At 41.4% G+C, this 26,960-nt stretch overlaps 2 protein-coding genes across 4 annotated transcripts in view; one reads left to right on the top strand and one right to left on the bottom strand.

The window, feature by feature from the left end:
• LOC124219543 (uncharacterized) overlaps positions 1-26,960 on the bottom strand; it is a 72,288-nt gene that overhangs the window by 13,784 nt on the left and 31,544 nt on the right. The window contains exon 2 of one of the 2 annotated variants that reach the window (XM_046627249.2): positions 10,953-11,050. The exons of the other annotated variant lie outside the window; for it this stretch is intronic. The gene's annotated coding sequence lies outside the window, so the exon portion shown is untranslated. The remainder of the gene's footprint in view (positions 1-10,952; positions 11,051-26,960) is intronic. 2 annotated transcript variants of the gene reach the window in all.
• Positions 624-25,478, top strand: LOC124219541 (fez family zinc finger protein erm). 2 transcript variants are annotated; one of them, XM_046627247.2, is made up of 2 exons: positions 624-1,105; positions 23,731-25,478. In XM_046627247.2, exon 2 carries the CDS (start codon positions 23,738-23,740, stop codon positions 24,890-24,892), a length of 1,155 nt encoding a protein of 384 aa, XP_046483203.1. In that variant the 5' UTR covers positions 624-1,105; positions 23,731-23,737; the 3' UTR covers positions 24,893-25,478. The 2 variants fall into 2 exon arrangements, with proteins under 2 accessions (XP_046483203.1, XP_046483204.1); XM_046627248.2 differs by lacking the exon at positions 624-1,105 and adding an exon at positions 5,342-5,437.

The raw sequence follows: 26,960 nt of genomic DNA, 5'->3' as shown, positions 1-26,960 counted from the left end.
AGGAGCGAGTAGATTTTCCAAGTCTCAGAGTATCAGGATATTTTTTTGAAAAACTTGATACAACTTGTATATTCTCAACGAGTGATCGTACTTTTCATTTTTTTTTTTTCTTCTTCTCCTTTTCCGTAATCATTCGGATGAATAATTCAACACGCGGTGCAGAAATCCAGCTCTTTTAACACCAGCGACGAGATATTGGTGAAATTTCTTTTACGGTGTGAAACTCGCGCCGCGGGTGGAAGTTTGAAGTTTATTGTGGCGAGTGGGCGTGGCCACCGGGGTTAAGTTTGGCCACGCCCATGGCCACGCCCCCAGACGATCGCTTGGAGATGCCGGTCGTGTTGCTCGTGGCGCGTGAACCTCGGGAGCTTCGGGTACCTACGTCACACGGCCAGGCCAGCCACTTCTTTTCTCGGTCTAAAAACATTATAATACCAGCTCGACGGGCACAAGTTACGCACAACCGACGACGCGGGTTGTACACGCGGCGGGTCGCGACTGCGTCGTATTCTGAGAACAAAATCGTACTTTAAAACGAACCTTTTTGTGTTCTCGATTTATTTAATAAGTTAAATTTTATTATTATATATATATATATTTTTTTTTTTCTTCATTTATGTCTATTGATTTTTTTCACTACTTTTTTAATCTGTGTCTGGCTAGCGCAGAATTGAGAGACGACCACCATTGCGGTTGAAAAGTTATTCGGTTGGGATTTTCGATGTCGAAGACAACGATTTTTAACATGCATACATTACAGGTGTATCGATTTCACGAATCTAAAATACCGTGTCAGTGTGTAATCATAATTTTGTACGTACAACATACAATATAGTATATTTAAAATACGTACATAATATTGTTTGTTTTGTCGATGATATATCGTACCGTGGATGGTAATAATAATAATAATAATAATAATAATAATAACAACAATGATATAATAATAACACGCGTATTTAAAGTGTTGTGAAATTAAAATTGTGCGTATCTACTAAATAAGGTACAACATCGGAACATAATTGAATTCAGAAATCATCGCACGAAAAAAGCAAGAGAGAGCAAGCGAATTCGTGCAAACGATCTAACAACACTGAATATTGAAGTAAGTAAGTCATTATATGCTTATACAAACCAAAAAACGGTTATAAAAGTAGAGGAAAAAAAATATATATTCAATTATCAAAATTCCGTTTCATTGTTCTAATGCGCGGTCTCGTACTCGCCGAGAACCTTATATTATAGCTGCGTTGTTAGAAACAGGAAGTGAGATAATTCAAGTGAAATGGACATGCCAACTATTCCGAGCATCAATTAATCATTCCGCAACAGGAGAACCTATGCGAGGTGATTAAGCAGCTCTTCTTGAGAAGCCCATGAGTATTAATTACGCAAATTGTTGATCGTTATCGCTGCAATTCAGTTCAGACCGCAGCGCAGCGATTAAGGATGAAATCAAACTGCCTTGTAAATTTGGAAATGAATCCGCTGTAGGTGAACTCAAACGAATTATTTATGTATACCTACAGATTGCGAAGTGACTGACGGATCAATTCTGGGCACAATAACACTTTTGATAATTAAAAAGGCGGTCTAATTTAATCGATAATAACTGCGATATAAATTGAATATTTAGGTACTTTATCCTTGATGAGGTGCTCTATGTATAAAGTCTCTTATATCAAGAACAAAAGAAAGTTTATGAACATCAACGTACGCGAACTCGGAATAAGGAATAATTAATAATACCGATTACATCGGGGCTTGCCGCTGATTTTTACGAGCTTATAGCGCAATTAGCTGGATTGTTTAAGTGGATTATTCACCGAGATTTACCGAGGATTTTAGGTGGGGTGGCTTCCGCGGCTATGGCTGCTTTGATAAAGGCGAGAAGGGCTGTCGACGCCCGTCCGCGCATAAACCGGAGATAACCTTCGAACGCCACACCTATTTTATACGTTTTTAATCCAACAACTTGTCAGAATTCCATTATTCAAACGGATTAAAACACGTCCGCGAAAATTTGAACGAGATTCGCATGGTTACATTGATATGTGATATTACGGCTACCAGCATTCACACAACAGGTAGGTATACGTGTAGTTAGGTGAAACAAGAGTATGAAAGAAACGAACGAAGATCACCTTTCCACAATAGAATGATTATAAATCGATCCTGAAAACTGGACAACAGATTTTCGTTTTCACTCCATTGATCGCAACATTCAAGAGCCTACGGGTTATGACGTTAAAATGGTCTACAGTGCACTCTGGTAATTGGCGTGTAATCGTATTAAATATCGGTTAGAATCAGAGTCTGATAATCGATCGGTTCAATCGTTGGATGAATTTTGTCGGATCGTGATCGTTGAAGTTCGAACAATTTCCAATATCCATTATTCTATGTTGTTTGGTCTACTAGTTTGGAATACGAACATTCATACTGTATAATCAAGTCACTCCTCAATTCTTAAATTAATTTTTTTAAAGCAAAACCAAATTTCGGCAACCCCAAAATATATCGCGTTCTGGATTTGATACGATCACTTTGATCATCGAACTGTGTTCAGAAGTGAAATTATCTCGATCAAATAAAGTTCTCCGAGCGACGGTCGCGTGGTGGAAGAATTTGTAGTTGGCGATGACGTCGCGCTTGATCAATTTGTAAGTAAACAAAGTCTGTAAAACCGAACACCTGGGCTTAAAATTACACTATTCAGGATAGTTCGTGCTGTAAGATCAGGTGAAAAAATGGTAGAAAAATAAAAACAAACAAGAAAAAAAAAACCGGCAATCACCGGCCGTCGGAGTTTGAACGGAGCCAAACAACCGTCGCTCGATTCGATTATGCAGCGGAACCGAAGACATTTTTTTCATACAACATTCATATTTCATTTAATAACCCGTATCTAATGTGCTGAGACCCGAAGTTGTCCGACAGCGATTATCTGAGTAATTAAAAGATATGAGGGGGGGGGGGGGGGGTTATTATACCCTCTGCATATGATCAGATAAGAGTATCAATTTGTTGAGCAAACGAGATTAAGGTCGATCAAAGTTGGGGCTAATGAATAATTATTATATCCAGCTATACGTGTATGAGTGTCCGGGTAAAAAAGTCTTCGAGAAGTGTGCATAGCAGAGTAAGGGATACGGAAGTTGGTTCGAAATTTTCAGTTGAAATATCCCCACGAGAGAATTAGCTGCTGATGTACATAGATGATGATGCGGTGTATAGCCGGCAGATCGCGCCGCGGCGCTGCTCGAGAAAACAAAAGAAAAACGTATACCTAACTACCGTCTATCGGAGGCGAGACCCCTCTATTTATTGATATACTGCATGACTGTGTGCGAGAATCGTACATTGGCACTCGTATTTAAGCGATCGGAGGCCGGGTACATAGACGTTGGTTAATTTAACGTGTGCGTAGATTTTGTATATAATATGTATAGGTACTATACATCAGCCTCTCAATATCCATTCCATGCTGCACGGGCAGGGTTAGGGAAGGCTGCAGTCGGGCCACTTAAAGACTTGAAAATAATACCGGATAACCTACCCCAGTAGGGTCAATAGGCCTGTTTATATAAAACAATGCTTATAACCGAAAAACGAGTACTAATTGTTCGCTAATTTTATTATTTTAACGACACAAAACACTCCGTGTGTATAACCAGCTACTACGTTATTCATTATACTGCAGTGCCTTATATTATACCCTTGCAATATTATACGTACAGTTGTATGCTCTATATGTGTAATATATACCGATCCATCTAGTAATATTTATACGATACCACGTGGCGATAATTATCAATGTGTTAGCGACTCAATTATTTCGGTATTATACGCAAAATTGTAAATATTTATTAATTCATTTACTTGCAGAAATATTTGCAAGTTTACCATCGGATTTGCAATTTATTTTTCCACTGTGGAAATAAAATACCGTTAAATGTTTTAATCAATCGATTTTGTAAGAAAAATTTATGAAATATATACTTTCACAAAAGTTTACACAAATAACTGATTAATGAATTATTGTTGAAATCCTGAATACATGACCATATCATCCTGTTCTCTCTCTCTCGAGAGAGAAATTTTGCCACCTAACGGATGGCGAGTAAACACACTGTCAGAGTTAAATTTTTCGCATATTCATTGTCAGCAGAAAATGAAACGACTCTGTACATATTTTTTGGATACAAGTAAATGAATGAACGATTTCATTGCATTATAATTGATATCAGGAACGTTCTCATTATTTTTTCTTTTTCTTTTCCTTGCATTTCTCTTTTTCTCTTTCCTCTCTTTTTTTTCAATCTTTTTCAGGGAAAATCGAAACTGAACCAATCAGTGTTTTGTAAACAGTGTCGGGATTGGATGATTCCCAACGCACTGGGGTGACTGGAAATAGGGATTTCCCCTCGCTGCTTTGCCACGACAGGAGTAAATTGGATTGGATAGTATAACACCGCAACTCACATCGAAACAGTTGCTCGTTGGCGGGTTACAGGAATGTATAAAGTGCGCGTCCATTTTACACAAGAATCAATCAATCATCACTACGACACTTGTGAAACAAGAGACGGGCTAGACCACCATACCTATAATTTTTTGTACATGCTGAATCCGAATCCACTGTCAGAATTGTTTCATCAACCCCAGATTTTGAATACCTACTCCTGTCTAAAACATTCGGGCGTCGACCTCGAACATTGCAAGATTTTTTTCGTGCGCATGAATTAGAGTGGAATACCTAATACATATACCTTAAAATCTGGGGGTGATGGAGCAATTCTGACACCGGATTCGGGTCGAGCATGTTCAAAACCATGTGGGTACTAATGATGTAACGAATACAAATATACATTTTTAAATCTATCGCCATTTTTCTACGGCTGAAAGTTGATAATTGATTGACTGACATATACACCATGAAAGTTACGTGCACACGTTAGAGCCGTTTGCATCTTATTCCGGAAATTGCCGAGCTGATCCGAACTAAGCCGATAGTTTGATTGATTGTTTAACGACAAATTGATAGCAGAAACAATTTAGTTTGAGGTTAGAATGTGATTCAAACGTGAAAACAAACTTATATAATAAAAGTTCATTATCAAACCAATGTTTTTTTTCGTATTTGATATTATTTCCACAATTTTTATGAGCAAAATATGATGTACTTGTGACAATCACATTCGCAAAATATTGGCACGATTAATGCGAATTCGAATATTCGTTACATCACTAGTTGGTACGGTGGTCACTTTTTTGTGCGTCTGTGTTCTGTGTTCGTTCTATTAGACCAGAAAGTATATCCTTAGTCCAAGGGGATCAACGTCAAGACCGCAAATTCTGAAGAAAGAGAATACAAGAATACCGCATTAGAGATAAGAGGTTATTCCATGCCATCCTAAGGCGGACAAGGATCAAGGTGTGTAATTTCTATGGTCATACACCTTGACGTTGACGCAGCAGCCGCCATGGAGTCAAGCCTAGTTGAGGAAATGTCAAATTAGTTAGCCAGAAACTAGTGTTAAGCTAGCATTAGGGTATACGAATTAGCATAGGTATCTACTGAGGCGTATGTTTGTTATCTTTTATTTTTACAGTGTTGGTGGTAAATACAAGCTCCCCAGCGACACTAATGTTCTAGAGTTAAAGAGGGGGGGAGTCCCAAGTTACGGTCAGAAAAGTTCTTGGCTTAAGATAGCCTGAGAAATCGTCGACACTGCAGAGCCTGGCGAGGTCACGTAGTAGGTATACCACTTAAATGCTTACGTTTATACAACAGGGATTATAGTAACTCGGACGGTACACATGGAATAACTGACGATGAGCGTCAGGTAAGGAGTATAAGGTATTGGAAATCAGGAAACACGAAAATTGACACCACAAGAAATGCCTGTTCATTTCTGTAGCTGCATAACGAATTTGGAGAAGTTTAAACGACGGAATGGTCATATTTCATGGGTAATATCCGTAAAGAAAACGTGAAATAAAAGGCACACATTCGCTGCCCAGATTTAATGGCACAGTAGTGCTCGATAATGCATACATGGGGTTAGCTCAGCTGCACGGCTGTCTTCTTTGATTATTCTTTGTATGTACCGCAGAAACGATCAGGGCATAACGTGTATAGGTATGAGAAATGTCGGAGTAGGGTATATCCGTTCGAGAAATCCTGTTCCAATATTTGATCAAGAAAAACGATCCTAAGGGCAGCGGAAGGGGAGAGAGAGAGATTAGTGGGAGAAAAATTGAAAATTCGCATCGGCTGGCTTCCTTTCTCCCTTCTTCTCATTCCTATATACGTATAGTAACGTATAACGCACAAGGATCACTTCATTCCCGATGGATCCTCCTGCACGCAGTTCAGGGTACACAAGTTGCAAAAGAAGAGGTTAATCTCTCGGCCAATAAATCTTCCACCTTCACTCTCATTCAGTTTTTTTCGCTCCCGACTTATCTCTGAATCTTTCAACTTGCGAAGATCTGGTTTGTTGTGATCAAAAAACTGGTTCAAAATATTTCCGTCACCGTAACTGAATCGGAGATTTTAAATGCCACAGTCAATCAGTACCTCTCATTCTAGGTTCGTGCCCAATGTAACGCCTTGCAAAACGATCCTCATGATCACCTCGAATTTGCGAAACGCAAGTGTAGTTAGACGTTTGAGTTTATCACGCGACGCATTGTGAGCTGGTTAAGTTGGTTAAAAGTTGGTGAAGAATCTTGAGTATTCCTTTGGTATATGGTGAAATGTTTGTAAGGTGGGGTCGGTTCTGTCCTATGAGACGCCGATCCATTCCTTACTCCGGGGATTCTATGGCCTCGACTTTATAAACTCTGAGCAATAATCGCGTTGAGTATATAAGTGATCGTCTAGCGTTTCCCCAGCCAGTCTTTAACCATTAGCAATTCTCGGCTGGAGATAGCAGACTAAGATTAGCCGTTGTACGTACGTACGAATGGTTCGTTCGAAATCAGGTGAGGGCGTCGCAACGCGGCACCTTTTCTCTCTGATTATACACACGGTGCTGATTGTGAGAGGTGTAGGTCAAAGGTGGTTGAGACCTGCCTGTCTAAACTGTCTTGTCGTATATGCTGTACCGTTGAAAATACGACGATTTCATTTCTGATTATACCTACCTTGCGTGCCTGCCCTCGCGATTTTCTCCTCTGCATGCGGCTACCTTGCTCTTATACCTCACGCCTCTTCACCTTACACAGGGTTGTAATCTAGTCTGATAATTTCTCCCAGGTTTTCATCCATATTGCGAGGACGCGAGCGAATTTTCAGTATATATTTTTGTGCGTTAGCTCAACATTTGCTTTCTTCCCTCTATTGTTGTAATAAATATATTTGATCAATGCAAAATTACACGTCTTTTCGTATACAAAGTAGAAGAATTATTCGCGATTACGGATATTAGACGGTTCTCAATTGAAAGTATCAAATTTCAAAATATAAAAATAAATAAAGGATATCGTTGTTTGTTTCAAGACCACAAAAAGTAGGGTTGAATTACGCATTCTAGAATTCTATTTATGTCCTCTGTTAACGTAAATCTCTTTCTAAAATCTATACACGGGTGAACGTTTTGCAGCCTTGGCGATAAGTGCGGCAGCTATACGTGAATGCTAAAAATATAATAAATAAGAATTAGACAGATTGAATGACGATAGCGTAATCTGCGGTATAATTATTCCCAGTCTCTGTACAGACACGTTGGCACCTTAATTAGGTCATTTTTCTTTTTTTTTCGTTAAGCAAAGTACAAATTAAATATAAGCTGCAGCAATTCATGCGAACGTGTAATATTTTGCTTCAACAATTTCGCACAATTTTCTATCATGCTTTAATTCAGCAATATAAATAACCTCTCAGCGTGATATCATCGTCAACGAAAGTATCGCTTATGAAAAATGAAAAAACAAAAAAAAAAAATTGTATAACATACAATTCAGCAGGCAGGCGTGTTTTGAATATTCGTCTATAAATACCTGTACATTATACGGTATAAAGGACGACATTGTGCATAGATGTAAGATACACATTTACGCAGGTACTTGAGACACACCCTGGCGTCGAGGCCTAAAGAATTTCGTGCAGCTCGGTTAGCCGTGAGGCGACGGCGTGACGCTGTTATCTTCGATCTTAAAACCGAAAGTGTCACACCTTCAAGTATTTATATGTCCCATTCGAATTATCTGGGGATTGATAGGCCCGAAATTAGTCGTCGGTAGAATATTAACAAACCCGTGCGCTGCAGTTAAACTCAAGGGCTTATATTACATTCATACACATTTATAGATAAATACAGCCGCCGCGGGCCATCAACAAAAACAATAATTACTGTTAACAGAGAATTAATCCCTCGACTCGAGACGTACGAGCTATACAGCAGATGTTACTTATACATATACGATCAAAAACACGTTCCGGAACACCGTTTCTTACACATCATACCCGTGTATACTTTCACTTACACGCTTTGGCGTCGATTTTTCAACCGATTTAATCAGGCGAAAGAAAAAAAAAAAAAAACGTAATCAAGATTGAAGAAATTTGATTTTTTTTTTCCAACACAGTCAAAGTACAACCAATTTGTGCAATTCTTGAATATTGAATTCCATGCCTGACTCCCTGCTACTGTTGGAGTCTACTTGGCTTTATAAGAGAACGTCCCACGCATCGGTTCGCTCATTTTTCTTTTTTTTTTTTTTTACGTTTAGTGTCGAGTAGCACGAGCGGCGTTTAAGTCCCCTCGGTGATCTTTATTCCCCAGTAACGCGTGCAGGGTAAAAATATACATTTACACGTATACCTATATAAGGTAAATAAAACAGACGCCCGAGTAATAAAATGCGTAAAATGCATTTACCGGTATTATTACGCCCGACGGAGGTGCCGGGTTCGAGTAATTTGTAGTGTGCAGGGAGATACGTTAGTTGGTTCGAGTTAGGTCAAGTTAGGTTAGGTTAGGCGGGCAGTCGATAAAATGCACCTGTATGTCCCGTCGGCCGGACTTAAGGGTTGCGCAAACTAATCTACCCTGTCATAATTCACGCAGCATAATGTGACACCGAAGATTCACGACAACGATAATTTCTATTCGCATACAGTAGCTCGCTTATCTAGAGAATTTTAAATGATTTTTCACACTTCGTAAACTCGCATAAGGTTAAGTTGGCACTGCGTACCATTCCTCTTGAACAACGAAAAATCGGTTCACCCAATAAAGCTCATTTTCGCACGGTTTTCGAATTAAAGCCGATCAAAGTTGCAGCCAATCACGGTTCACCGAAAAATAACGGTCATTTTATTGCACGACGCCACCACCAGTTGGCGTTTCGTTCACCGCTTGCCGTGATTTTAGCAATCGGACATTCGTCTTGCCGTTGTTTTGAAAATTACTGAACGGATATTATGGAAATCCGGGGAATCGGAAAAACTTTAAACTTACCGGGTGAAATGGTTATAGGATCTCGTTATTTTTCGAGATTATCGGATGATAAGAACGGTAGTTTTTAACTGCTGTTACAATCTCGGAACGGGAGTCTCCGCACCCATTCATAAAATAATAACTGAATGAATGATATAAACATAGGGCCTGGTATAAGTGACGCTGCAGGCTTGGCTTTCGTTTAGCTAGTCACGCTACGAAGATTATGATGTATTATTAAACGATTGCTCTTTTCTTAGCGTGCAACACGGTAGCTGTATATGTATACATATACATATAATATATATATATATTCATATACATGTTTACATACTTGACAAATGGCTGCACCTTCACGTGACTACCAAGTGACGATTTACACCGTGCCATAATTCACGTTGAGAAAGTTGCAAGGAAAAGAATTTCGCGGTTCGATGACGTGCGGAAGAAATAAAAAATGTTACAAATCGTAAAACTCATACAAGCGTCAGCGGTATGTTGTTTTTTTTAATTTTATTATTGTCAGAGAAGCCTCAATTTTCTGTTTGTAAACATTATTTGAAAAATATAACCGGTATATTGTAAGTTATATGTATATCGATATATAGAATAAGCAAAGCTGACAAGCAATTAGTACCTGTCACCCATACCAGATACCTAATAGAATTTGAGGATTCATCAACCAAATTAACAGTAGAGGAATTTCCTGTCTATGCGCATACATACATTAATCGCAATAGTATGTTCGCGTATAAACCGGGATATTAGACAGCCGGAAGTAATATTTCCATTGTCGTCTTGTCTCGGTATAATAGCTGATGCGTTATCTCGTAGACATTTCTAAGATCTCACAGTGTGATACTTAGTTTTTGGCTTGTACCAACCGAGTTCCATTTTTACTACACGTGCATGACTAATTGTGATGTGATAATTAATTTTCTTAATTACATACTTCACACTACAGCCACGCCACACGTCGTTGAGCTCACAAAAATATAGGTGTACATACGGAAACGAGGTAGAAAAAACACAAAAGTTGAAGAAAAGGATCGATAAAAAAGAACGCGTAAATCTACCGTTGAAAAAAATCTGACATCAGCCTCTCATCTTCGTTTCATGCTTCATGGCCTAAGTGCAAACTGCAAAGTGTGATTAAAAAGCGTCGTCCTGCACTCTTCATCACACTTTATAATACATAAAACCATGGCGGCTACTTGACATGATTTGGTGGGCGACAGGTTTCGTCGTCCTTGCCAGGAGCTGGACGACGATGTGTGGTAAAGTAAACTGAATGCAAAACTGGTAGGTGAAAACAGAGCAGGTCGGTGGCAGAATGGACACCAGAGGCATCAGAGGCGTCAAAGGACCTCTGAGAGATGTGAATCAGATAAGGAGATCTCACAGCTCGTCCGTTGGCGTCAATGACATCAAAGCCATCCGGATTACACCTATACCTACATTATACAAAGCAGAAAAGTAGGCAGAAGAGATGATACGTACCGCAGTGAGTTTATCTGCTAATGGCGATGACCATCATTGACTTCACGTGTCGACGTGAAAATTTTTTTGTAGAACCACCCATCTCGATGCCGTCTTTTCTACAAAGTAAACCAACGATGAGCCGAGAAGATAAAAGCAGATATTGACGAACCGGCACAACATTTAATGGAGAAATTGATGTTACAGAGATTTAGTACATCCGATAATCATGACTGGGTCTGCTCAAACCCAAGAGATGCATGCGCCATGCTGTGCGGCAATGTGTAATGAAATTTCAACAATTCGACAAGGAGATGCAGCGGGGTGGGTAGGTAAGTGAAAGAAAGAAAATTGAAAGAACATTGTGTCGATAAGGAAATGGCGCCTAATCGTTGAATCAGGTTAGCAGTCTGGATAGGGTACGTGCTGCAAGGCTCAGGTAGGTGGGTGCCAAGTTGCAGGGGTGAAAGTAAATTGGAATCAAACAGGAAGTTCATAGTTATTCATCGAGCATGGAGGTGGACCGTGCTTACGTTACACACTCGCATATAATGCGTTAGCCACACTTTTATAGAGAGACACACATGGTGGCATGATACATAGCGCGCGTCGGGTAAAGAGATATAGGTAGATACTAGAGTATAATATTATGCCGTTTGCGCGAGTGCGTGTGTGTGTGTGATTCGACCCAACACGCAGTCAAGTCGTTTGGGTATAATTTACGTATAAATTAAGTGGAATGAATCAACACGAAGAGATTAATCGTAATGGCCTGGACTCTATCTACCTGATATAATAAAAAAATAACATGGCATGTTTATGCCACTTAGAACCCGACCATGCTCTGTACATATCGAACTTCTCCATCGTGGCCCTAGCCGGCCACGCGTCAACTCGTTATTATTTATTCCTCGCTAAATCCATCTGTCAACGTGCTGCTAAGAGGCTTATCAAATCGTAGGTCCTGCACCCGTTTATGCCTCTCCACGTATTGTTGTTCTACTAATAAAAATGATCACGTTATCGAGAGACCCGAACCATGCGTAATGGTTCACGACTCTCGTATCCGGAAATGGGCATCGTTTAAAATGCAAAATGAGGGTAATGAGAAATGGACGGTAATTGACCAGACACAAGTCGAAATATTGCGTATGGATTCTATCGTGGGTAAAACTCGTCGGCGGGTATCGACAGTAGGTACTGGTTATGTTGGTGGTGTATGGGAATAGAGCGACGTACCTAAGGTTAGGGGTACGGTAAACAAGCCGTGAAATTGCCTTTTAAATATTAGATTATAATTAAACATGTACCACCACTACCTGCAGCAGTATTCAGCTGGTGTGCGCCGAGGACAGATATATGCTGTAGGTACTGCCTATAAACTTTGGTACCGTAATACTAAACGGCGCGCAGTGGGTACCCATACACTCGCTGTTAATCCCGCAGGAAAACCTCTAGCTCGATGGCCCGAGCAAGAACCTCCTCCCTCATCTAGCGGGATGAACCCCTTCCAGTACTTGGCACCCCGACGGCTACCCTAAAGCTCAAGCTAAAGCTCTGATATCAATCAAGGCTCGGCTATCAGATAGAATAGCCCGCCTCTCGCTACTGCTCATCATTTTCCTCCCCATGCTCACCTCTCGTGCTCTGCTCTTCGACTAAATTGAGTGCTTTTCAAAAGAAGCATCACATGTTTGCTTAATCCCAGGATAGATCGAGTCCCATGCAACCTTCGTATGGATATTAATACTCGATCTCATAACCAAATACCTAGGTTTTGTCTTAAAATCTATTCTCAGGCGGCTTTTATCGCTGATTTGGACTCGGAACCTCAAAAAAATCAAACCAACCAATTTTGAGATACAAGGAAGTTTCGTTTTGTTTGTTTTTTTTTTATCTCACTTGCTATGACTTTTTTTCATTACAGCTTATCAAAATATTCAAGCCTGTTTCCAAATCCCGAAACTGCTTTGTTAAGGATCAATCCTCTAAGCTTTTATATTTCTGTAGGTAGACGATAGTTGAATCTGATCCATGAATCTCTTCTTGCGCATCATGTGCCTCGCGTTTTACTCATTTTGTGCATATGGCATTAGAATTCCTCATCAGATATTTTCTTCAACGGCGTATCAATATACCTGATCAAGGTGCTGCTTATATAACAGAACAGACAATTCAGTCACTGGCTACACGGTTGAATATTCAGTTTCTGATTATATACGAGACACCGAGGAATGATAATTCATAAACATGAAGTAGTCCGCACATCGGTAAGCAAATGTCGTGGGAGTTTTGCATATTCTGTATTAAACCCTGCATCAGCAGAAGCAGCACCAGCAGCAGCAGCAGCAGTATTGCAATGGGAGTTGTCTGAAGTTTGAAAATTGAATATCATCATCATACAGCGGTATAAAAGCAGCGGCGTTGTGCAGTGAGGAGTGAGCAATGAGCACTGAGGCAGGTGTAAGGGTCAGGCCGGTTGTCGGCTGGCCTCCACAACAGCCTGCATATGTATGAACCGCGAGGAAGCGGAGAAGCTTGTACCAGTAAGCACCACCCCCAACTCCAAGAGTGGCATGTGCATTGCTCACTTAATAAGATCGATAGCCACCGATAAGCGGGCCCAGCGTACGTTGGGCCTCGAAAGAAATTAGCCTGTCCCCCGGGGCTCGAGGTCTGATAAGAAGACAGTTGGAGCAGGGAACGGAACTGCGCCAGTTCCTCCGTGAACCTTAACATATTATCAAACTGTGGGGAGGCGCAGATGCAGAAAGTCAGGCCTGTGGTGGTGAAAATTTCACTTCAACGTTGTACGTCATGCGGTCGCTCACAAATTACATCAGGGAAAAGTAGTGTATGCCGATCGGCAGCAGCGTGGAAAAATTTGCTACCAAATAAAAAAAAAACAACATTTATTCACATCAATCACTACCAGGGGTTTATAATTTTACCGACTTCTCACACAATAAAACCAATATATCCGTGCGTCCCACCCTACGTCTTCACTCCCTCGTCGTGTTTAACTCGAAAGGCATCATTTCCCGCTAAATAAACCTCGAAATCACCGCTCAATTCCCGTCTTAAATAGCAGTTCAACAGCCACGCCTCCCCTATTTCCAAACCGTAATCACTGCGTACCGATAAGAGAGTTGTCAAATCGGTAACGATCGTTAAAGTCGAGCGCACGATCATTACTTCCAGATTCGAGATTCCTTATAAGCTGCTGGCTAAAGATGTTATCACGGATAAAACAATCGTCGTTCACTTATTCGCGACATATGATACTCCGTTCTACACGATATAATGAAATGTGGGACAATAGCTCGGGCAGCCAGCTCCACCACACATACAAGGTGAGGACGTAATACACAACCATAATTTTAAACAGCGATCAAATACGATACGACGAGATGTGCTATTCATCCCACAGGACCGGAACCGCTGCAAGCGAACACCGGCTTCCGGCCACGTGTCTGTCGTTGGCGTATTAACCAATCACCACAACGGTTTGGCGGGAAAAAACAGAGGGAATTAAATGGGTATATCGAGAAACGTGACCCCTCCCCCTCCCCATTATCCCATCAAATTGACCATTGCGAATTTGCTGAGGATCACACTATGTTTTGTCAGTAGTATGTTTCGAACATATAACATGAACCTGCCTGAGTTCTACGTCACGGGTTAAACAAGGTAGTAGAGATACGATTTAATTTTGGGTGAAAGCCCCAACGTATAATGTATTTTGGGCTTCGTTTGGCACACATAGAGATTGGAATAAAGAGGAACGAAAGCGCGAGCAGTGCTTACTCCGGTTGGAATCGAGGCGGTGATGAAGGCGGGGACGCGAGAGAAACCCCGAAGGGTATTCAGCCGTCCGAGGCACCCGTCGCGCTAAGAGATGGCATGGCATCAGCAGGCTAGAGCCACGTACCGTAGGGTAAGGGTAACCCTGGGGGCGGCAGCTGGCAACCGCCGAACAAGACTTCCGACACTTTGCCCTTAGCGCCTTTGTCGATTGGTGTACTTATGGCGCCGAGAGGGTACAGTAGGTGGGTGGAATCTAGGCTGCAGATTATATTGTACTGCCGAGGAACCGATCGGCAATCCGTCGACATTAGCATTAAGATAAGTGTACCAGTTATTGACCCTGTTCCAATTATTGGCCTTTTTTGGGTTGTATCTCTTTGATCCTTAGTTCTAAAATTACCAACAAATGAATTTGTAGTGTATAATCCTCCAACCAATTGAATTTAGTCATCGAGAAATTCACAATTTGTACCGCAAATTTATAATTTTGGATAATAAAGGGGTCGATAATTTGGTCTAAACGTGTGTACAACTGGTACACTTACCTCATACGTGTTAAGTAGTGACTAGGTAAAAACAAGCCAGATAAAAGTATGGACTATAGTGTCTCGTGGTGTAATTCTAAATTTTTCAAATGTCCGTTGGTACTTTAGAAGAATTCTGACCATTATCGATTCACCGCCCATTTCAATGTCTGAAAATTCTTATCAAGCTCGTGGTTCCTCCGAAGTTACAGGCGGTTGACGGTGCCTTGGCCGTACTCGTGGAACGCTTGATTCCAATCTTGGAAGGCATTCATCACCCGATCACCGTGTGCAACTACGGCTATCAGCCAGCCAATCAACATTCGTAGCTGTTATTGGCTCTTGGCGGGGAGTGGAGTGAGGGCGAAAGGAGAGAGTTTAGGCAGAGGGTGGTGGTGGTGGGACGTTGTGCAATGAATACACGTGATGTCGAGGCTGCTCGTGTCTATATTCGAATCCATGTGTGCGGATGCCGTATTTGACGTGCCTATCAATGCGGATCGCCGAGGTAATAGACTGCACGCAGCCCCTAAATGGAGTACACACATCAATATCTGATAAAGAACCAATTCATACACTCGCGACCGTATGCCCCCGATTTCTCTCGATCACGCGGCTGGCTTCACCTTGGAAGCAAAATTTCGAGGATGACACTATGTACTATCTGTACCAGAACTTTCAACCCCGCGCAGAAACTTGTCTTTGACGTCAACTTGGATCATCGGTTTCGAGCGTATAGTCTGTTAATCCGATTTTATAAATTGGTTTTGATATATTTTACAGTTTTGTCGATAATAACTAGTGGGATATCTTCAGGTTCCTAGCTTCGACTCCGTACGACTTCAGGCATATCACAATCCTCGTCAAGTGATGTAAAATTAGCAGAAACTTCTCACCACTTGTGATGTAAGTTTTACACTAATGTGCAACATGGACTCGGATTTGTATATTAAAATGACGGATGTGACATCATACGGTGTGAACTCTGATTCTCGAGGCACCAGGTATAACCTGAAACCGACAATATTACTTGCAAATTTATTCTGACCGTCAAAGAAATCTACCATTCAGAAGTTGAAATACTTGTTATGCGAGATATTTCGAATACAAATACGATAATTGATCGAGACTTTGAAATCCCATCCGACTGCATCAACAATGCAAACGTCGTCTCACCTACCAACCCCTAACTCTCCTTCGAAGCTGGCTGCAGGCATCAAGAGAAGAGAAGAACGAGACGCACGCCTGGCACGCGTCCGTCTGCCGGTATCCTCTTACACGTATAATGCAGAGTGCATCAATAAGAACGAAGGACGTTACGACGTTGGCAGCTATACGACAGTGTGTATTAAGCGAAGTGGCGAAGAGATTGTTCTATACCTGGATGAGGAGAGGTATTAGCCAAGGGGACGACGCCCCGAACCAAGACGGAGAAAGGAGCTACTGGAAGTAGGTGGCATGGCAGGCATATCCGGTGGTATCAAATTCATACCATGCATGATCGTTTCTTTGACGATCAGACGAATAGAATATTGCAGAGTCCTAGTGATCATGGTGGTGGTAGTGGTGGTGGTGGTGGTGGTGGTGCACACCAAGAAGGTAAGGCGATATTTGAATGAGACCGGAAGTGGCGATTCTGGAACATTGCCGGCGGCGCACGCGCCCCTAGCTCCTCAAGATGCGCCTCTTCTTGAACACAACCGACCATTGTTTAAATCGCGGAGGCGGAGTGGCTACCAGAGCTCTCACTTATACTTATCGCTTCTCCCCGTGCAGCTTGTTTCACCGAGATGAATTATTCGAGGTTCTTATTCACGATTATATTATTATTCCACGCACGCATATTGTCGGCATGTCTTTACGACGCCGTGTCATTCGACTTCCGATCAGCTGCTCAGCTGGTACCGCTTGTATCTGGCCATGGTGAGGGAAATGGAAAGGGGAATGGAAATGGGAATGGGGCCAGACATCACCTGGGATCTTGAGATCATGCCAAAGACTGTTCGCTCGATTCGCTTTACGGCTTCCAGTCTTTCTTATTATAGGCACAGATTTTCTCTAGTACGTTTATGGTGAACAATTGATATTTTGTCATGCTCGCATAAGAAAAAGCTACCAAATCAGTCAAAACAATACCGGAAATTAAACCGCATCAATATTCTGACCACTCTTTTCACAGTACACTGTAAAACATCGACGGTCTTAAAATTGACCAAAAGTGGCCCGTGTGGCCTATAACTATAGAACAATTTTCGTGGTCAATTCAAAACTTGAACGTCAGATAGTGTTAAATTGACGATAAGTAGTATTAGATTGTCATTAAATAGTGTTGGATTGATACAAAAAAATATTCCACAGAAGTCCACACGGCATTTTTATGACAGTGTGAGCAATTCCTAAAAACAAATTAACCATAAGCTTCTTCACGCAGTTATTGACTATATTTTCACCTGAAATTTAAATGTCGGTAAATATTATCGATCGAATTACCTTCCATTTGTACAATTCTGAATCGAGGGCATTTTTGTACTTTGACTTTTCTTTTTGGCATTTGTAAACGACTCGGAGCGCCTAACTGCAAAGAATCCAGGTCGATTGTCTGATTCGCTGACTTTTTGTCCTTCCCGCCATTATTACGTTTATCATTATTATTATTTCGGTAGCTAGATGGTGTCGAGTTACCATCAGAGGCACGTTTCGTTTCGCATTGTAGAAACGACTACATCCACACATCGGCGTATAAACGAGGTTATTATACAAGAACTGGCTGAGGACAGAAGGCTGCAGCAGGCGGCGTGCTGGGCGTGTGCGAACGGTTTCGAATTTAACCTCTAACGAGCACCGCGGCCTTTTGAATAAAAATCATACGTGCATACATGTATACTTCACGTGAAGCACGTTATAAGTGGCGCCGAATAACGTGTCAGTTTGTAGACTTTTTAAACATCAAGAAACTGTATCAAGAAGAACTCGACTTAAACTGTATCCAAGGTTACGGGACGCCGCGCGCCGGTTAGTTTCAACTTTTGCAAAGACGAATATGCGAGAAGTCGATATTCTTTTGAGGAAAACTAAATTAGCGCTTACTACTAAATAAATAATTTCGTGATACAAAATCCTGGATGGTCGCCAGGGTTCGAAAGTCGTGTCCTTTGAATGCCTGTTGATAACGAGCCCCTTCTCTCTCCCCCATCGCGAAGAGGAAACCATAGGCGAAACGGAAGGCCTCGCAGCTGTGGATCCCCCGCAGACTGAAACGCCCCGGGAATCCCCGATCAACGTGCGGAAATCTCTGTCACCGTTATAGAAGGTACCATTTCAATTGGTGCTCACTGACGGCTGTATATGGAGGGTTGTGTTGGTTCGTGTGCGGTAGAAGAGATTTTTCCACAAGCTAGAACTCGATCTTTAAGTCTAAAAAATTTGTCACAAATAAGAGAGTACAAATTTTGCTATGATTGTGATAACCCGAGTACCATTGGCTATTATTAGTTTTTACACATTTAGTTTCGTGGAGACGTGTACGAAAAATTTGCAAAAATCTTCTTTCATATAGTACCTACCTATAACGTGACGACGATCAGGACGTGGCTCGAACAGCTCTCAGAGAAGGGATCAAGAAGAAGTATAAGCGAGAGAGGAAGCAGCGAAAGGAATTATTCTCAGAAACTGGCGTCCAATTAACTTTAAATTACTCCTTAAACTAATTTCATCTCGCGCGGCCTTGTTTCCGCTCACCACTTTTACCCAAAGTTTATAGAAAGGAGGCGACTCGATGCCCTGTAGAATTGATCGACCTGCACTCTCTCTTTCTCTTTTTCTCTCTCTCTCTCTCTCTCTTTCTCTCTCAGTTACTCAGCATTTCAAGCAAACAAACTAGAACTCCTTTTCCCCGTGAATTGAAGCCCTAATACTACTTCACCAATCCCAGAAGCACGATACCTTTCTTCGTTTCAAAAAAAAATAAATAAATCCTAATCCATCAATCGCTTCGTTTTCGGCCGTCTTTTGGACTTGTCAAAACTTTTACCAGTATTATAGAAATTCGGAGAAGTTGGGCATCGGTTTGGCTAGAATTACCAAACTTCGTGCTGGTTCCATTAAAAAGAAAAGAAGAAAGGAAGCAGGTTAAAAAAAAAACAAAACGCGAATAAACTTCTGCGGGCGAATTTCAAACCCGTTTACGAGTTAGCGAGACAATTCCGTGGCTGTTCAGGAGCCTTGGGGCAGGGGTTGATAGATTTGTTGGGAGAGTTTTGGTGGTCGGGTGTCTGTAAGCAGGCAAGTTGTTGGGGCGCCTGCCGGGAGTTATTGTGCCTCCTGTCATCTTCAGATCGCACCTTCTTTGAACCAGGATGCTAATTATGTGTCAACCGTTCAGCAAACGTCAGCACTGGCAATACAAATTCGTGATTCCTACGATATTTAAAGCATTTTACCACCGTACCTTACAACGCGTATGAATTTGGCCATCAAATTGGCCACCATTTGGTTTAGAACCAAGCCGGATTTTGTCACGATTCTGTATAAAATAATTGTAAGTTAATCAACCTCCAGTTTTTTATGAATAGTCAAACATTTCATGGTATGAATTGAAATGAAAGTAATTTTTATCATTCTCCAGAAAATACCGAGAATCACGGTGGAAAGATGTCATAGATACAACGCGCACAGTTCACTTCCTCTTGAAAGAATAATTGATGTGCTTTTAACACGCGAACTAGCTTCAGAACTTGCTATTAGTGTGAGCTGATTCTGTTCATTTTTCATTTGACGGATTATAAGCGAATCGGTTATCTCCTGAATCCATTTTAAGACTTTCAATCTTTAGAAGTTTAACAACAGCGCCAAGTAATTCATTGTCATATTTTCTCAATAAACTTTGAAGCTGTAAAGGGTGAACTTTTTGCAGACATTTCTGCAATTGTAAAAGACGAAAATGGAAGAAGAATTTACTGTCAAAATCGTTGATTAATTGAGATGTGAAATGGATAAAAAAAAATCTTACAAATGTATTAGGAATCAAGAGAGCTTGGCATTGAAGTAGGAAAGATAATTAGCGAAGATGAGTAACAGTGGCAGTAAAAGTAGTAGTAGAACAACTTGTAATTAGTAGCTAAGTAAATTTGCAAAGCCATTTCAAGTTCTCCAGAATTCTAGATCCTCTTTTAGACCCTCAAGTGTTGAGTTACTCACCGGCACTTGTTCCCTGCATGCATGCAGAAATCGAGGAATCAAGATTGGATGGTTGAACGTGAACCATCGTTAATGGTATACGAAAAGTTTAAACGGTACTCTCGTACACTTCTACTGTAACAACGTAGTGCTCGATCAGGTTTTTGATGGATTTCGTTGATGACAAGAGGCACGAAGGTATATCACGTTACGGGTAAATACTCATCATCTTTTCCCACCCACTAAAGTAAAGTCTATCGTTGTAACGGTACACGTGAAAAAGTTTCATTTAAATTTCCATACTTGACCTTAATGACTATCGGTTAAAAAAAAAAAAAAGTAAGTAAACATATTGTTCCCCGCTTCTTCATTGCAAAGAACATACTTCTATTCCTGTAATAATTTGAAATTGAACTTCAAAATCTACGTAAAAAGAAAAAGCTGACACTTTTTACCATCGTCGTTTTTCTTGTAAACCGCATTCTTGTTTTTACTACTTGTAGTGCTTTAGCGGCCACAAGCTGTCAATTCGTATAACGTTTACTACCAACGACCCCGTGTGCATATTAATTAACCTAAAGCAGCATTGCTTAGAAGGACATGGTGACCGTAAACTCGTCGCTTTTAGTTACCCATGATTTCCATATCTAGCACTTAAACTCACGGTGGCGATAACAATATAAATTTAATACCACGGCGAGACGACATTAGAGAAACGATTTTGAAAACGATTTTTTCCCATTTCTCCTTCGATTTCCCCTATCCAAAATAAAAATAAAAAATCCGTTACGTTTCTTAATCATTAACCAATGAAGTGAAACATTGCTCAGAAAATATATAAATAAGCGACATTGCGACAGCTTGATCGGAAACGTTTAATACATTCTTTTTCATCGATGAACGGTAAATAAAAAAAAAAAAAAAAATGGGAAATACGCGTTTTATGCCAGGTTACAAGTATAATAATGTTACAATTTATTCTGTATGGTCAAACGTGGCCGAGCCGAGCTATGAGGCGGGAACCGGATTCGTGTTTCCAGTCAATTAATTTCATCGTCCCATACAGACTGCACCACCGCTGCTGCGCGATGTAGGTACGTATGTGCATAGGTATACGTAGACGTATATACTAGCCTGTCGACAGTGATTCCCGCGGGGCATCATGAGCGCGGTCCCTCACAAAAAGGGCTGCTCGCTTCCCCCTTGATAAAGCTCTGAATTCGCCCGCTTCTCTTGCTTGAAATAGGGGGCGACGGTTGGTGTATGTATGTGTATACATGTAGAGATTCGTGGCGGAGGCGCGAACCACTTGACATATGTTCCATACCCAGCCACCCATCCTAGAGCGACAGTAAAATGCCGCCTAATAGTAGCAGGAACAACCAAACAATGCGTACAAATCAAATCAGGATTCAAATTTCCCGCCGCCGACGGTCAGTATTTAAAAAATCGAATGTCCAGGAACGCGAGGACAGTTACCCGTTTCCAGGAGCTTGTGACGCGGCGAATTTGAACACCATGGTCAGAATTCATCGGCGTTGCATCCCGCGAACGCCGCTTTTTCTAGTTTCCAAGACTAGATCCTGCGTCAATGTAGGCGCACGCATGTTGGCTGCATGTTCGCCATAGAAGTGGCGAACAAACGCAACCGTCAACTGAATGGGAACAACAAAGGCACGTGATTATGTGGCAGTGGTATAAGCGAGGAGAGCGGCGAAGTGGGAAGGGAGGGAATGAATTCCCGATCCAGGACCCCCGTAGAAAAAGCTTGCAACACTGCGCAAGCTTGCCTCTGTCCCCATGTTGAAAAAGTCCCAGATACATGCATAAGATCGTTCTTTCTCCCTCGTTCGTTCGTTCGTTTTTTTTCTTTCACTACTTTTCTGCTTTCTTTCCCGCCCTTTATCGGAGGGGCTTTTGGTATAAGGTATATATATACAAGAGGGGCCAGGCGTTACATTGTTAAAGTATTTAACAAGCCGACCAAGCAATCCGGGACCACGTACAACCGCTGTAGCCAATCCCACCAATTTAATTCAATCTAACCAACATGGCGGATGTAAAGGGGGGCCATTTTGTTGCAGAGATACAATTGACTGACACGGGACAGCGGCGTATTGTCGGTTATGCTCACGTATCTAGCTCTAATTACCATTCAACTCTGCCCAGGCGAGCGTATACAACGATGCTCACGACACGGTGTACGTATCACTGCGCTGGCTGGCTGGACTGTTTCGGCAATTAGACATGCGGCCAAAAGTCTTCACTCATTCTTTTATTCGCGTCTGACTGGATTTTCAACGATTGATAGAACCGGGACACAGGGAGTACCTACGATCATTTTCATTATCCTATTTCGTATGATCGTTATCCCCGTTGTTTTCGCGAACATTGCAAGGTTTGTTTCCTCAAGCTCTGCAAAGAGCAAACTAGAAAAGTAGGTCGACGTGGTTTTGAATGAAATGCAAAATGGTCAGCGTTAAATGAAAAGAGAAGTATAAAGTGAGAAGGATAAAACTGACTCGCGAACCTCGCACAAAACCGGGAGAAAGCCCGGGAATGTTTGCTCTTCCGAATGACGTTATATATTTGGACTTGCGAAGCAAGCGAGAAGTGGCGAGGCCAACTTCAGTCATTCAGACCTAGGGGCGGTCTCGGATCTCTTCAGAGTCTGGGATGTCTCTCCTTTCCCTTTCACATACACCTATCTTACCCTCCGACTGTTGCGATGACTCAAGGAGGACGTGTTCCCAGACCGTCGAGATCCAGGACCGATTTTCGGTGGGCTCACTTAATCTCAATCAAGCCTTACGAAAGATTAGAGCAACATATCACTCAGTGGCTAACCAGCCCTGAATCCGGTCGAATGCAACAAGAAGAACTGTAACGGTAATGAACAATTTGCGAGACTGGACATCAGATCATAATCATATCATGTGGGTCCGACTCGTTAGGAAATGAATGATCTGATTCGTTGACCGTGAGAATTGAGAGACTTTCTCTATACAGTCCTTTTAATTCTAACTCTCTATTGATCACGCGAATGTTTCAACACGATGATTGATAAGGAATCTCACGTATATGACGGAACGAATCGGGCAGAAAATAAAACATCGGTACTAGTGTAACTTTTTCTATTTATGGTCGGAACGCGGAGGGTGGAGCTCCGAGCTCTGAAAGCCCGGTCGAGTGGTTCCCCGCTTTGACGAAAATCAGAACAAGCAAACTGTGTGCCTCGCACCGCGTCGCAGATACCTATATAAAAGTGTTTAACAGGGTTTTTCGCTTTCCAGATTGGCGATGCAACCTTTTGCGAGCGGAACGATGGCGACGGAGAATCCAACGAGTTTGCCGGCGGATCAGGCGACCTCACCAGCGCCAAGAAACCTGACATTTTCAATCGCAAAGATCATGGAACCGGACAAGAAGCCAACGTCTGAACCGTCTCACCCCCAACACCTGCCGACGGCGGGTCTGCCGTCACTTTCTTATTCCGCGCACCTAGAATCGGCCTTCAAGAAATACGTGCCGACGTTGAGGCACCAAAATCTGCTCCAACACTACCCTCTTCTTTACTACCACCCGAGTCCATTGCTCAGAGCCTTTCCAGCTCCGTCAGTGACCGGCGGATCAACGCCTTCAACACCGTCGGCGATAAGGAGCCAAACGCCACCACCGTCGGTTACGGAATCGTCGAGGATACCGTCGTCAGCCTCGTCCCCGGAGGAGGTCATGAGAAAGAAGACCTCGCCGTCGCCACGTGACGTAAATTCAGGAACTAAACAGAAAACGTTCACGTGTCCGGAGTGCGGCAAGGTGTTCAACGCTCACTATAACCTCACGAGACACATGCCGGTTCACACGGGAGCCAGACCATTTGTCTGTAAGATATGCGGCAAGGGTTTCCGTCAAGCGAGTACTCTGTGCAGGCACAAGATAATCCACACTGCGGAAAAGCCGCACAAATGTCAGACATGCGGAAAGGCGTTTAACAGGAGTTCAACCCTGAACACACACACGAGAATTCACGCCAATTATAAACCGTTCATATGTGAATTTTGCGGCAAGGGTTTCCACCAGAAGGGTAATTACAAGAATCACAAGCTAACGCACAGCGGCGAAAAGGCGTACAAGTGCACAATTTGCAACAAGGCTTTTCACCAGATTTACAACCTGACATTTCACATGCACACCCACAACGACAAGAAGCCGTTTTCCTGCAAGATATGCGGCAAGGGTTTCTGCAGGAACTTTGACCTCAAAAAGCACATGCGCAAGCTCCACGAAACCGGGTCTCCGGTTCTCAACGGTGGACTCGGTGCCTCGGGTCAAAGTCAGAACCAGCAGACGCCATTCTCACAAATCCATCACGGCCCCGTCGGTCACAATTATGTTAATCCATTCCTGCTGCCACCGCCAGGCAGTACGACCTATCATCTAAACAAGATGTTGTGACCCAATCAAAACGCGTTCTGCACGCGAAAGACTGCCTGCCCTCTAATCATCGGACCTGCATCATGTTACCAAAATCACGCCGGACAACTTGCCCAGGCGTCAAAGTGATAAATAAATTTTCATTACCGGACGTGTTTTCAAATCTCATATACCTACCACAGTATACATTATTACCACGACGAATAAAGGGTCGATCATATTCGTTACACAAGCTTTAGAAACGCATCGTACAATATTATTAAACCAATATATTCTCTGACATCACTCGACGTGATCGTCTTTTTCCATATCCACGTCGTACTTCATCGTTTTTTTTTCCCTTCATATTATTATTATTATTGTCATTAATATTAAACTTTATTCAATATTCTACCAAATTATATCGACCAAAGATAAAACCGATGACCAAGTTAATCACCATGATATGATAACGCGTATAACGAACATTATATTATATAGTTACTTAATCGAAATTACTGCGGACAGTTCATCGATTGTTCGCATTTGACGATTTTTCGCATCGAAAAGGAGATGAGAAAAGAGAACAAAAAAAAAAAAACCAAGGCAAATAAACAGTATAAACTTATATTTCCCTGCGAGTGCGTACACCCGGAGATTGTGTACACTTACGAATCACGGAATAAGAGTGTAATATTACAATACCCTGCGTAAATCTGTAACATTCTCGATTCCTTTCTTCCGTCTTTCCTTCATTGCGAAGGCAGGGCGAATACATGATATGTAATATATATGATATACCTCTGTGTGTACGGTATTATTTATTTATTTTTTTTCTTTTCGCGGGAGAGGGTATACCGTACGTGCTTACGTACCCGTTCAAGTGTGCAATGACAGTGAGAAGCTGTACACCTGCCCAGGATCAGGATCGGGATCAGAATCGGAATCGGGGACCGGAGGGAGGTGAAGGGGGGAGGGATGGTGGGGGAGGGGGGGGGATCAGAATCAAACATTGAATCCACGACTAGACGAAGTACCCCGTATTACACACGTGCAAGTACATAATATACCTACATATATGTATACTACACGCTAAAATTGTATGCGACGTTGAGCCGCATGATGCACGGCTACACCGCAAGACACATTAATCATAGTCACATTGATTATTAACTAGTTTTTATTTATATATATATATATATATACATATGATACCGATTATCGCTCAAACAATTTGGACATTACGCGGTTGCGACGATTTGTAAATATTTGTAAATATATAATTATACATAATATTATATATGTATATGTAAATGTATCATGTACCTATCATATATTATTATACATTATAAATATATTGTACTTTACCAATGAGACAAAAAAAAAAGCATCGAGATTACAAATTATTGTACTTCTAATTTATGGGCTACGCGTATTACATAGTTATATAGGTATATCTGTTTATTGGAATCATTGATTTTTTTTTTTTTTATCGTTTTATATTTGACATTCGATCGAACGAACGGCTGTTAAATTGTCGGAATCGTTTCTCCCCTCCCCCAATCACGTTTCGAGTGTAGTTACTCTATTTTTTTTTTCTTTTTTCCGTGTATTTTCCTTCTCAAACGAATAACAGATATATAAATCGACATGCGGCTCCATGAATAATAGGCGCAGTTAATCATATCTAGTTTTAGGCAAGTGTATAAATTATTGGTGTGATAGTAGTTTATAAGAAACAATAGATAGATAACAAATGTTAACTATGATTATTATTATTACCGTCATGATTATTATTATTGTCATTATTATTGTCAACATGAAATCACTGAATATAGAGCAATATTGGTAATGAGCAAAAGAAGAAGAAAAAAAAAAATCTAAATTAAAAGTAAAAATAAAAATCAAGACTAAAACACAATGTATATTCATTTTCGTATAAATCATTGAATATACATTTATTACGTATTGATGCAAGCGTAGAATCGGAAAAATGAAATTTGCTATGCGAATTGTTAATTCGCATTTATTATACAAATGTACATACATGCATACACATACGACCTATGTGCAAGATCAATTTGCCACGCCATTCGATATCTTCCATCCG

The sequence above is a fragment of the Neodiprion pinetum genome, chromosome 5 (genome assembly GCF_021155775.2).
Source record: "Neodiprion pinetum isolate iyNeoPine1 chromosome 5, iyNeoPine1.2, whole genome shotgun sequence".
Taxonomy (NCBI): domain Eukaryota; kingdom Metazoa; phylum Arthropoda; class Insecta; order Hymenoptera; family Diprionidae; genus Neodiprion; species Neodiprion pinetum.
The sequence above is the reverse complement of the archived record's forward strand: the minus strand, read 5'-3'. Positions and strand labels throughout refer to the sequence as shown.

Coding starts and splice junctions, on each gene's coding strand:
- LOC124219541 (XM_046627247.2), top strand. CDS start 23,738: ATGCAACCTTTTGCGAGCGGAACGATGGCGACGGAGAATCCAACGAGT.